This window comes from Hippoglossus stenolepis, chromosome 2 (assembly GCF_022539355.2).
Source record: "Hippoglossus stenolepis isolate QCI-W04-F060 chromosome 2, HSTE1.2, whole genome shotgun sequence".
Classification (NCBI taxonomy): Eukaryota; Metazoa; Chordata; class Actinopteri; order Pleuronectiformes; family Pleuronectidae; genus Hippoglossus; species Hippoglossus stenolepis.
This window is the reverse complement of record NC_061484.1, coordinates 30,816,224-30,828,723: the sequence shown is the minus strand read 5'-3', so window position 1 is coordinate 30,828,723 and position 12,500 is coordinate 30,816,224. Positions and strand designations below refer to the sequence as shown.

The 12,500-nt window shown below is 45.4% G+C and overlaps 3 protein-coding genes across 4 annotated transcripts in view; 1 reads left to right on the top strand and 2 right to left on the bottom strand.

The window, feature by feature from the left end:
• aars2 (alanyl-tRNA synthetase 2, mitochondrial (putative)) overlaps positions 1 to 933 on the bottom strand; it is a 7,279-nt gene extending 6,346 nt beyond the window's left edge. Inside the window, exon 1 of the mRNA XM_035173531.1 lies at positions 561 to 933. Within this exon, the coding sequence (XP_035029422.1) occupies positions 561 to 920 (360 nt within the window). The 5' untranslated portion in view covers positions 921 to 933. The remainder of the gene's footprint in view (positions 1 to 560) is intronic.
• A 1,241-nt stretch (positions 934 to 2,174) lies between these two features.
• Positions 2,175 to 10,542, top strand: alg13 (ALG13 UDP-N-acetylglucosaminyltransferase subunit). Its single transcript, XM_035166250.2, is given in 26 exon segments — positions 2,175 to 2,412; positions 2,868 to 2,951; positions 3,078 to 3,128; positions 3,204 to 3,250; positions 3,332 to 3,404; positions 3,683 to 3,764; positions 3,858 to 4,023; positions 4,124 to 4,187; positions 4,292 to 4,409; positions 5,574 to 5,638; positions 5,777 to 5,877; positions 6,165 to 6,250; positions 6,319 to 6,589; positions 6,747 to 6,854; positions 7,283 to 7,433; positions 7,508 to 7,658; positions 7,740 to 7,775; positions 7,917 to 7,972; positions 8,192 to 8,260; positions 8,425 to 8,551; positions 8,727 to 8,846; positions 9,034 to 9,074; positions 9,158 to 9,257; positions 9,460 to 9,546; positions 9,632 to 9,825; positions 9,828 to 10,542. Coding segments are annotated over 26 exon segments (2,742 nt in total). The 5' UTR covers positions 2,175 to 2,292; the 3' UTR covers positions 10,002 to 10,542.
• Positions 10,543 to 10,944: 402 nt separating this feature from the next.
• Positions 10,945 to 12,314, bottom strand: zgc:110222 (uncharacterized protein LOC550336 homolog). 2 transcript variants are annotated; one of them, XM_035146800.2, is made up of 4 exons: positions 12,122 to 12,314; positions 11,787 to 12,047; positions 11,491 to 11,718; positions 10,945 to 11,248 (listed from the first exon to the last, which is right to left on the bottom strand). In XM_035146800.2, exons 2-3 carry the CDS (start codon positions 12,043 to 12,045, stop codon positions 11,510 to 11,512), a joined length of 468 nt encoding a protein of 155 aa, XP_035002691.1. In that variant the 5' UTR covers positions 12,046 to 12,047; positions 12,122 to 12,314; the 3' UTR covers positions 10,945 to 11,248; positions 11,491 to 11,509. The 2 variants fall into 2 exon arrangements, with proteins under 2 accessions (XP_035002691.1, XP_035002682.1); XM_035146791.2 differs by having other exon boundaries at positions 12,134 to 12,305.
• Positions 12,315 to 12,500: the final 186 nt, after the last annotated feature.

The window sequence follows — 12,500 nt, the reverse complement described above, 5'->3', positions numbered from 1 at the left end:
TTTACTCTTGTTGAGGGTTAAGATCAGAGGATGTTCCACCTTGTTAAGATCTATTAGACAAATTGTGATTTCTGAATATGGGCTATACTAATAAAATTTGATTTATAGAAAACTTAAACAATCAGCTGCTGGATCAATATAAGGATGCTGACAGTTAACGATGTGAACGAACTCTGATCAGATCTAAAATTAATGGATCCTCATGTGTGCATCCATCACACACGACATCCATCACCTGCAGAAAATATGGATTTCAGGTCAATTGTGTGAAAACAGCTTCAAGGTGAAAATGAAGTTCAATCAACAACAGATACATTTATTATTTTATCATTAAACAACAGTTCAACAGGTTAATGATCAACATATTTATGAGCTGTCACTAATACGTTTATTTATAATTGTTTAAAACTAGTGAAAAATTAAATCCAACTTGTTTTGTTCACACAAATAAAGATCAAGTGTGTTCTGATTGGTTGCACGTGCGATCCAACGACTCTTATTTTGAAATGGCTAGCCATCAGCTGTTAGCTAGCCGGGCAGCACACGGACTGGATATAGACCTGGTTCATGCCGGCGTTGACGAACAGCAGGCTGGGGTCTCCTCTGGGCCGGACCGGGGAGGACGGGACCAGCAGGTGTCCGTGTCTCTGCCGGAAGAACTCCAGGAAGGTGCTCCGGACCCGGGCGGCGGGCAGCTCCGGAGCAGAGCCGCTGAAGGAGCGAGCTGAGCGGGCAGAGAGGAGGCCCGGCGGCCCGCCGAGCTGCCGGAGCCTCCGGAGCCAAAACCTGAACATCTGGACCCGGACTGAGATCTCACTGACGGACCCGGACTGACCCTGGACCCGTCGAACCGCCCTCCACAGGTTGTGATGATGCGCATGCGCACTGTCACCGTCTTTTCTTCTGTTAACGAGGACCATGACAGTGAGAACATCAGCGCCACCTATTGTTCAAAGAGCACAGTCCTCCACGTACTGACTGGTATTATGAACTAATATAACATAACATAATATAACATAACATAACATAATATAACATAACATAACATAACATAACATAACATAATATAATATAATATAACATAACATAACATATAACATAATATAATATAATATAATATAATATAACATAACATAACATAACATAACATAATATAACATAATATAATATAACATAACATAACATAACATAACATAACATAATATAACATAACATAACATAACATAACATAACATAACATAACATAATATGATATAACATAATATAATATGATATAACATAATATAATATGATATAACATAATATAATATAATATAATATAATATAACATAACATAATATGATATAACATAATATAATATGATATAACATAATATAATATAACATAATATAATATAACATAATATGATATAACATAATATAATATGATATAACATAATATAATATAATATAATATGATATAACATAATATTATATTATATTACATAACATAGCATAACATAATATAACCAATTATGATATAACATAATATTATATTATATTACATAACATAATATTATATAATATAATATAACATAATATAATATAACATAACATAATATGAATAATATGATATAATATAATATACTATAATATAATCAATATAAAACAATATAATATAACATATTGTGATATAATATAATAAAACACAATATAATATTATATAATATATTACAATATGATATAATATAACATGAAATAATATAATATAATATAACATAAGATGACCTAATATAATATAATAAAACATGACACAATATAATATAATAGTTTATGATATAATATAATATCATATTATAATATATAACTAGGGCTAGGTTGTAGCACTAACGGGCCCGAGCTGTTGCACCAGTTGCACAAAAAAGTCGCACTGTTGTTGTACTGTTCCTAGAAAGAAAAAAAATGAAAAAAAACATATATATAAAAATATAGCCTTTTTCATTTGGGTCACTATAATAAGAATAATCCTTACAATGTCAAGAGGGCACCGTCGGTGGGAGGGGCCTAATAATAATATATGTCTCCCATCCAGTGAATTGTTGGGTTGAATTTGATTGGCTCAATATGTATTATTTTTGTTAAACCGGTCAGCAGATCTTTCAGTGAAGAACTTTACCACAAACATTGTCATATTTCCGGAGCTTCGCTTGGTCCGTGAACGTCTCCGCGGCCTCCCGCGCTCATCAGGTGTGATTGAAGTCACCTGTCGGTCCAGAGGAGCCGGTACCGAGCGGAGCGGAGGGACAGCGGAGGGATGCAGAAAGGTCTGAAGAAGTACTTCGTCAACATGGACGAGTTCCTGTCCAGTGTGGGACTCTACCGCAAGATGGTGGCGCGAGACGCGTCCAGTCTGTTCAGGGCCGTGTCCGAGCAGGTGGGCTAAAGCTAACCAGCTAGCAGCTTCAGGAGGGCGGGGTCAGCTAAAGCTAACCAGCTAGCAGCTCCAGGAGGGCGGGGTCAGCTAAAGCTAACAAGCTAACAGCTCCAGGAGGGCGGGGTCAGAAGGTCAGCTAGTCAGCTAAAGCTAACAAGCTAGCAGCTTCAGGAGGGCGGGGTCAGCAGGTGAGCTAAAGCTAACAGCTCCGGGGGGAGGAGTCAGTTGTTACCCACAGTTGTGTTGTCACTGGGGGTTACAACTGACTGTTGTTACCATGGAAACCGATGGAGGACATACTCACATCCATCACTGAGTTAAAGTAGCACTGAAGTAAAAGTACTTTACTTAATAGTTTACTCAAGTAAGATGTGACTGTGTGTGTGTGTGTGTGTGTGTGTGTGTGTGTGTGTGTGTGTGTGTGTGTGCGTGTGTGTGTGGTGTGTGTGGTGCAGTTGTATTACTCTCAGAATTACCATCAGAAGATTCGTCAGGATTGTGCCGACTTCATGAGAACAAACAGATGTAACTTTGAACCAGTAAGTTTTCTGAGGGTTTTCATGTGACCTGATATTTTACAGTGCGTTGCCATGACAACCATACAGTTAGCGGCGCACATTATCTGCGGTGGATTGGCTGTTCAGATCTGTCTGTTCTTCTTTCAGTTTGTTGAAGGTTCCTTCGAGAAATATCTGGAGCGTCTGGAGGACCCGAAGGTGAGCTGCCGTGACCTTTGGCCTTTGGCTTATAAGTGTGAACAGATGTGTCGGTAACAGTGAGTGTGTTTTCAGGAGACCGTGGGTCAGGTGGAGATCAAGGCTCTGTCTCAGCTGTACAGGTGAGAAACACCAGGTGCATCACGTGTTCTCTTCTGAACTGATGTCATCACAATACTGTGTGTGTGTGTGTGTGTGTGTAGGCGTTGTTTCCTGATCTATCGTTACCCGGGGAAACCAGCCACAGTGATCTCAGAGGACGACTTTGTGGACAAGGTGACAACTCCTGACGTTTAAACAGAAGTCTGACCAATCAGACGAAAGTGCAATTCCCCTCAGTTGAGAGCTAACACACACACACACGGGGGGGGGGGGCGTTATCCTGTAGAACATCACTTTGGTTTCCCAGTCATCTGATTGGTCAGTAGTTTGACCGTTTACAGGTTTTGATCTGTTATCATCGGTTCAGCCTCAGTTACCATGGTGATTTACATGGTAACAAGTGAACGAGCCTGAAGTTACTGTGCTGACTGTCAATCATCTGTGTTGCTTAGGTGATGCTGTGTTGCTCCATCAATGGTCACTATGATATTGTTTACACGAGGAGCTACCCCGCCTCTGCAGCGCTGTGTCAGGGTGAGTACTGATCAGTGATTGTTCCATCAGTGTGTGTGTGTGTGTGTGATTGATGTCATATGTCTGTGTGTGTCTGTGTGTGTCTGTGTGTAGCTGTGCTGTACGAGCTGCTCTACACTCAGGTGTTTGGGGTGGATGAGGTGGAGCTCTGTCAGGCTATGGAGGCTTCTCGGGTCGGAGGTCGTTGCTACAGAAACAGCGCATCAGTGTGTAGTGATGTTGATATCGGCTACGACACACCTGAGGACCGAGGACAAAGGTACACACACACACACACACACACACGCACACAATATACAGAACACAAGCTGCACCTGTGTAATAACAGTCACAGTCAGGTGCGTTTGTTTCATCTGCAGGGAGGAAGTGGAGTCAGTTGGAGCTACTGAGGAGAGACACAGAAGTGGGACAGATGACACAAAGGTCAGGGGGTCAAAACGTCTGAGTCAGTTTGTGTGTGTTGTGTGTGTTGTGTGTGTGTGTGTGTGTCAGCAGTGATTGGTTGTTGTGGTGATTTTGTTTTTCAGTCTCCTGCAGATGCTCCTCCTCCGTCCAGACTCTCTCTTCCTTATAAAGTCATGAAGTCTCTGGACGGAGACGTGTACAGAAACCTGGAGTTTGACGTGTGGCAGGACACCTGCAAAGGTAACGCACGCACACACACACAGACACACACGTGACATACACACACATCATACACTGACGAGCTGACAACCTTTTTATACATGCAAAGAAGAAGGTTTGATTATGTCAAAACAAACTAGATTCATCGTGCTGTGGTTATTTGCCTCCACCAATCAGAGCAGTTCCAGTCTAATTACCTTATCGTGACCTTTGACCACAGGAATCGAACCCGTTCCTCCCTTATGTCCGTGGCACAGTGGACGCGGAACGGTTGGTTAACAGATGAGTCCTGCCTTTTCAAGGCAAACTCTATGTAAAATAATAGTGGAGCAGGCAGTAGACGATCCGCTGCTGAACCGCATCCGATGCGACAGGTACACAACCGCGACACGCAGTAGAACAGCATCGCTGCTGGCGTGCGACGGTGCGTTCTCACAAAAGGTGAAGCTAATTTTTAGCGCTGTGATATTACATTCAAAGTAAGGCAATGTAAAGACGGTAAATTTCTTTCATTTGTTTGAAATATTAGAATTGAAATATTAGAACTCAAGTGAAAAATTAGTGTGACACGATGTGGTGAAAGCCAATCAGTGTTGAGAATGAAACTTACCCAGCTGCGGTTCTGGCACCGACCTGAGCGAGCGGTTGGTCAGATTGCTGGTCATCCTCCGTAAAGCTGCAGAGGACATTCAGACGCAGCTCTTGGAGGATGCAGTGAAATCCTTCATGCTGTGTTTCACTCACACAAGATGACGTAGGTTTCCACAGCAGGTGGAAAGCAGCAGGTGCAGCCACTTCAGTCGTCCTCATCTCAGGCGGGTTGTGTTAGGGTTAGGTGTTCTTAAGATAACTTGTGAACAGGGACAGTATTCTAAGGTCACTGACCTTTGACCTTCAACCACCAAAGTCTATTCAGTTCATCTTTCAACTGAACGTTTGAACCAAGTTATCGCGTTCTCAAGAACTAGAGGAACAAAAGGAACACATGCCCCTTCCGGCCAATAGGTGTCACTGGTGCTGAGACATAAAAACAACATTCATACTGTGGAGGTGTGATGAAGTGATCATGTGACTCACTCTTATGCTGATTGGTCGTCTACATCCTAATTGATAATCTCAGTAATCTGATTGCATCCGCCTGAATGATGCTGTAGTAATCAGATTACTGCGCTGTGTGACTGACAGAGATGCAGAAGACGGATTATATGGTGTTCGCTGGTAGGCAGTACTTCCTGGGAGACAAGTGTCAGGTGACAGCACACACACACACGGCTGTGATGAAATGAAGCTTCATGTGTCATTAGCATCAAGTCTATTAAATCATGTTGTCACCAGATCCTCGTGTGTGTGTGTGTGTGCGTGTGCGTGCGCATGTTTGTTTGTTTCAGGTGCGTCTGGAGCTAAAGGGGAAATACTATAACGCCTTCATCCAGGAAGTAGGAACCCACTCGTCAGCCGTCACCGTGTTCATCGAGGAGCTGGGAGAGAAGTAAAAAAACATTTAATCTGACGACTCTTCCACATTAATCTGAACCCAAGTATCAGGTGTGAAAGGTGCCTCCAGACCAACAGACGTCAGACGCCATCTACAAACCAATCAGAGTCAAGTATAGATAGACGCAGCCTAAATTACAATGTGAAACCAAAACCAACCAGATCAAATGAAACAAACACATGAAGCTTCAGACTCTCAGTGAGAAAACATTACTGTTTAACGTCAAGAAGAAGAGGAGACGAGTTCTGAAGTCAAACGGTTGTGATGTCCCTCTGTCTTAGACACCTGGTTCCTCTGACGGATCTGAAACCAGTGAATCCAGTTCCTGCCTGGAATGTGGCTGCTCCAACTAGAAAAGGAGATCTGGGTAAGCTTGCGTTATTCTATGACCTCTGACCTATTGCAACAACCTCCTGACCCTGTGGTCTCGTGCAGACTTGGACTCTCGTGGTCAGCGTCATCATCGTCACCGTTACTTCAGGAAGTCTCGGGGCAGCAGTGGAATGAAGGGTGCGGAGCTGCTGATAGCTCCGGCCCCTTTATACGGAGGCCCCGCCTCATCCAGCCTGCCCCCTCGCTTCCAGCCGGCAGGTCACCCCCGCCCACCCCCTCCTCCCTCAACTGGAACGATGACCTATGATCCCTACGCCCCCCCACACCACCACCATCACCCTACAGCCAGAGCTCCTCGCTACGGAGCGTCCAGGTGGGAACTGATACTTGTGTGGTTGCGACATGTGAAACCATGAAGACGCCAGAGGTTGAAGGAGGCGTTACCGATTATTTACTCTTGATACTGAGGACCTCCTGTGTGTGTCTGTGTGTGTGTCTGTGTGTCTGTGTGTGTCATGGATTGTGGTCAGAAGCTCAACCCGTTTCCTCAACCGTCACCTGATTGGCCCACAGCTGACCTATTACCACCCTGGAAGACGATATTACCACGACTATGAGAACTACGCCTTCAGGTCCCGGTAAATTATGTCATCATCTTGCCAGCGTCCCACCAACCATTTGTGTGGTTGGTGTTCTCCACGATGACCGGTCTCTAAAATATTTTCTACTTTTAATCAGAAGGGACAGTGAACATTAATTAATATGAGCACAATGGTTCATATAAATGTACCAGAGTCTCTTAGACTAATTTTCATCTGCAGTCTCAGACAGGTTGATGTTAAAAAGAAACAGAACAAACACACTGAGGCAAAATCCACCAAATACAACAGTTAGTCAAATTAGACAGTTAAAAGGAGACGGAGGAGGGAATTAGATTAACAAGACTATTCCAGATGATGACATGTATAACCATCATATAAATATAATACAACGGCTCTATGTAGAAACAGGAAACGTGACTGTGGCACCCCCAGTGGTCGATCACAGAGTGTCTTACTGTCTTCAGTCGTAGCCGTCGTCAGCTGGTTGCTGCTATCAATAAAGATTGTCAATTTGGTTACCCTGCGGAGACGGGGGAGGAGTCAGCCGATCTGGACACGGCCATCACGTACTACCAGCTGGACGACGCCAGCGACGCCGTCTTCCCGCCGCTGCCGGTGAGAAAAGCACATGACGACGCAGAAATGTGACGATGTGTTACCATTTGGATTCACTCTGACTCCTCCCACAGGGCACTGCTGTGGCCCCTCCCCCTCCACCTGGCTCCACCTATCGAGTTCAGAGAGCCTCTGGACCCCACCCCCCTTCACATCGACCTGAAAACACCCCAGTGTGCTCATCAGAGGACGAACAGGAGGACACAAGCACCGCTGAGGACCAGGGTGAGGACGACATGGGCTCTGACTCTTTCTCTCTGACTCTTTGTCTCTTTGTCCCTGACGTTTTGTCTCCTTGTCTCTCAGCTGAGTTCTCAGAGGATTTCCTCTTCAGTGCTCAGGGTGAGTCTTGTTAAAGTAGCTTCAAATAAATATTTATCTGGGGGACAGATAGTTTCCAGATCCCCCCCCCCCCTGGGACTCGAACACTCACCCAGATGTTTTTGTGGGTTCGTCAGCTGTTGATTGTAACTTTTGTTTCAGATCAGAACTACCAGACCTCAGGTGTTTACACAGCTGCTGAGCCCTCCACCAATCAGGTAACACACTTGACACCTGAGCTTTAACAACCAATCATTTCACAGAATCTGTAGAGATATACAAGAGCAGCAGTCTGTCAGAGGACATGTTTATAACGTGAGGGACAGACTGATGACACGGAGCAGGACATGCTAATAACATAACATGTCATAATGATCATGTGATCAGTGATGTCACTAAGCTTCAGAAAGCTTTTACCTTTTCTCTTATTGTGAAAGGATGGACAGGAAGGAGGATGTGCTGACTCTCCCCCGAGACCAGACATGAATTACAACTACACACAGCAGGTACACACACACACACACACACACACACAGCAGGTACACATGTTCTCTCTGTTTGTATTTATACACATAGTAGGACCTTCAGTGGTCTAACCTTAAGCAGGTTGAGGAGACAGAAAGATGGTAAAACCATAATCAGCTACACTCACTGTGTTTGTGTGTTACAGGTGGTGAAGCCTTTAGCTGTCATCGGCTCTTCACCCTCCTCTTCCTCCTCCTCACCCTCTTCTCCATCATCACATGTTCCTGCAGCTGCTCACCTGCCGCCAACTGCACACACACAGACACGCTCAGGTGTCCACACACACTCACATGCAGCAGGTACACACACACACACACAGACATTTAACAGAGACCCTCTGTGTGGATCTGTTTTGTTTAGATTCTGGAGACAATGTAAACACAAACAAACCTGTTTCCTCAGATGATTGACATCAGAACGTGTTTAAAATGATCTTTTCCTGTTCAGCCGCCATGTCAATCCCAGCTTCTTCTCCATGGTTGGTTAATGAGCTAGGTGAGCCTCTCTGCACCGTGGTGGCTCCGCCCCCTTACTCCTACGACCCTAATGGCAGCGATTTACCCCGAGGTCAGAGGTCAACCAGCCTTACTGTCACACACCCACACTGATCTGCTGTCGTCACTCATGTTACTGTGTGTGTGTGTGTGTGTGTGTGTGTGTGTGTGTGTGTGTGTGTGTGTGTGTGTGTGTGTGTGTGTGTGTGTGTGTGTGTGTGTGTGTGTGTGTGTGTGTGTGTGTGTGTGTGTGTGTGCAGACTGCAGAATTCTTCAGTATTACTTCAACTTGGGCGTCCAGGTGAGTTCCTGTGACACTGTCTCTTTAAATATTTAAAATAATAATATATTATAATATTTAAATTACGCCACCCCCACCCCCAGTGGTACTGGCAGCAGCAAACGACGTTCCCCTCCCCCTCTCCTGAGAACCACTACACCTACCAACCCTACCCCCCCTACCTGAGCCAGGAGCCTCTGCACGGTAAGACTCGTCTCTGATTGGTGCAGGTCTCACAGGTGAGCTCATCACCTGACCTCAGGACAGAAGGTGATGATCAGAATAACATCACAATCAGAGATGTGACCTGAACTGGGAACAGGAAGTACAGTTGGTGTAGTAGTTCACAGGAAATGGAAGCTCTACTTCCTGTTAAGTATCAGACTTCCTCTTCTTCTACCCACAGCTGCCGCCCAGTCCTCCCATCAGCCCCACTCCTCCTACCCAGAATCCTCCAGGGCAGGAGATGGACAGACGGACGGACACGGCGGTGGTCAGTGATGACAGAACAGCTGATACCAACATGATTGAAATGTGCATTGTTTGATTTGTTTTGTCTCCCACCCCCCCCCACACAGGCTCTGGCCCATCGATGGAAGGCTCCACCTCCTCCATCGGCCCTGCTCCTCCAGGCTCCGCACCCTCTCTTCTGTACCAGGAGCAAACGCCTCTCCCCCCTCCCCCTATGCTACACCTGCCATATGAAGCCCCGCCCATCACCACCTACCTGCCCTCTGCTCCTCACCCCACCCATCCTCAGCCAACCCACCTCCCCACCACTCCTCCTACCACTGCCTCCCACCATCAGTCCAGTGGGGAACGCTCCAGACTGGAGGCCACAACTCGCGGGTTTATTGCCCCGCCCCTAACCCAGCCCACGTGGTAGCTTACATTACAGCCCCATCCCCCCACCACACAGCCACACACTACATCCCCCCCACCGTCTGAGTGAGCTGCACGTCCTGCTGAAACATACCTCGAGAGTTAGCATGAAGCTAACGAGTAACATGCTAACACAAATTCCCATTGGCAGGAAAAGTTAGAGGATATGTAAAGGATATGATATATATGAAAAATAATTAGGACAAATCTTTATTATTTCCGTAAATTTTTTTTGATAATTTAACTTCCAGTATTGGAGTATTTCTGTTCGCACTTTAGCGTGTTAGCTTCACATGGAAAATTGTTAAAGATTTCTGCACATGTTCTTTTGTTGCCCAAAAGCTTTATTTACAACCTCAGACACAAATAACTTCCTGCTCAGAACGTTCAAGTCGAGAGCGACCGTTGTTTCCATGATTACCTAAGAAAAAACGATTTCTGTTAGTTTGTCGGTCAGTTAATTGAGTTTCAGTCAGCCAATCCGTGAGAGGGGGCGGGGCATGGTCAGTCCCTGTTTATTGATGAGGGATGTATTTATGTTGTTTTGTTCAAACTGCCGATGGTGATAAGTTGTTTCTGGGAGAATAAAGTTTGTTTCACCAGCAGACGACAGTTTGTTTCATCAGTGCCAAAGATCACATGATCACTTTGTGTAAATAAAGACGACTCGTTTCCACTTCCTTTAGAACAGAGGTCTGCGACCCCTAGGGGGTCCGCGGAGGTACTGCAGGGGGGTCGCGAACTTTTGGGTTGATTAGACAATTTTTTATATTTGTTTAATTGTTCAATTTGTTTTTCCATCAAATTTTTTCCCCACAAATTAAAATGTCTTTAAATACACATTAACATGAATCCAACATGTTGTAGCGAACGGATAAATGGAGGCAGAAGACGTTTTCTTTCAGTCAGCAATGCGCACATTCAGCGACACAATAATAAAAACATGAATATATATGAACCTGTGTATTATTTGAATAGCTTAGTATTGAATGCACAATAACAGGGTAACTATGTTTATACATGGCACTAGGCCCAGTTTAATATAAAACACAATTGTATACAATATATATAGTCGGGGGTCCCTGCTCCATCTCCATCAGTTTGGGGTCCTTGGCCTGAAGAACGTTGAAGACCCTGCTTCTTTCTCTGAGGAGGATGAATGTTCAGGTGTGAACGCACTCAGATCCGATAAAGATGTGATCACACTAGACCACACTCGGAGGTGGTCTGAGCCACGTGTGTCCACGTCCTTTTAACAGTGTCATTTCACATCCATCCTGGTCCACATGGAGGACGTCCTCTCAGCTGACGTCCTAAGAATCACAATATCAAAACTGATCACAAGATAACCATCAACACTTTCTTCACAGCTGCACAAGACTCTTTCAGACTCTGCTGACTTGTTTCTACCTCTTTCACTGGCTCGTGTCCACACACACACACAGATGACATACGTGTTAATCTGCATGTAGATCAGGGAAGTGAGATCTGATCCCAGGAGACACATTCAGGACATTTTAACACGAGGTGTGAACACATGAACTCAACCCCGGACCTGTGTGCATCACGTGTCGTCACGGTAACAGCTCAGTGGGGATCTCTACAGTCCAGGGGTCGCGACCTCCTCGGGAGCTCAGAGGCTCTTTCAGCCAGCGAGGGTTGGACAGGTGAGTCAGGTGTTTCTCCTGCAGACCAACCAGAATGGCCGACCTCTCCAGGTGCTGAAGCTCCTCCTCCAGCATGGAGGCGGGACATACCGAGGTCCCGCCCACATCCACCAATCCTGAAAGAGATGTATTTCCACAGGTGATGCCTTCAGGAACACCACAGAAAACACGAGTCAGTTCCCACCTGCCACCACGCCGCGGCCGAACCTCTCCCCGGACTCCAGGAGCCCGTGGATCTGAGCCTCGTTCATCCCCAGGGGGCCGCTAAGCACCGCCCGCCACTCATCCCCCTCCCAGTCCCGCCGGGCGATGTGGACCGCCAGAGTCTGGTTCTCCAGCGGGGCCAGCAGGGGCCTCCAGCGGCTCTCCACCGTCTTCACCCCGTCCAGGATCAGACCGGCGTATGGCTGCCGGAACGACAGACACCACACCTGCAGCGACATGTCTGCAAAACAAACGCACCCCACACATTCTGATGTGTGAGAGAAACAAACGCCCCCAATGAAGTTTGGCACAAACCGGGTTCCGTACAGGTCAAAGTCTCGGCGGTGAAATCCTTTGATTTAACTTTAACTCAGCAGTTTTCCAGTTTGACGACGTGATGACGTTGATTCTCGTTCGTTGGTTTTTACGCGATCACAGAGAATCGCTTCCTGTTTACGTTTTTCTTCTGTGTAAAAGAATGTGCAGCTACTGAGCAGCTCGGTGGTTATACTGCCCCCTACACATTCACCAAGCTACTGCAGCAGTTTAGATACTCGAGTGTTTTCATTTTCACTCTGATGCAAAAATAAAGTTACACAAAAACTTTAAAATAAAAAACACATTGCTCGTGATGAACAAAATCTTTTTTTTCAATCTATTCAAATTTTCATTTAAATTAATAAAAAATATCTGT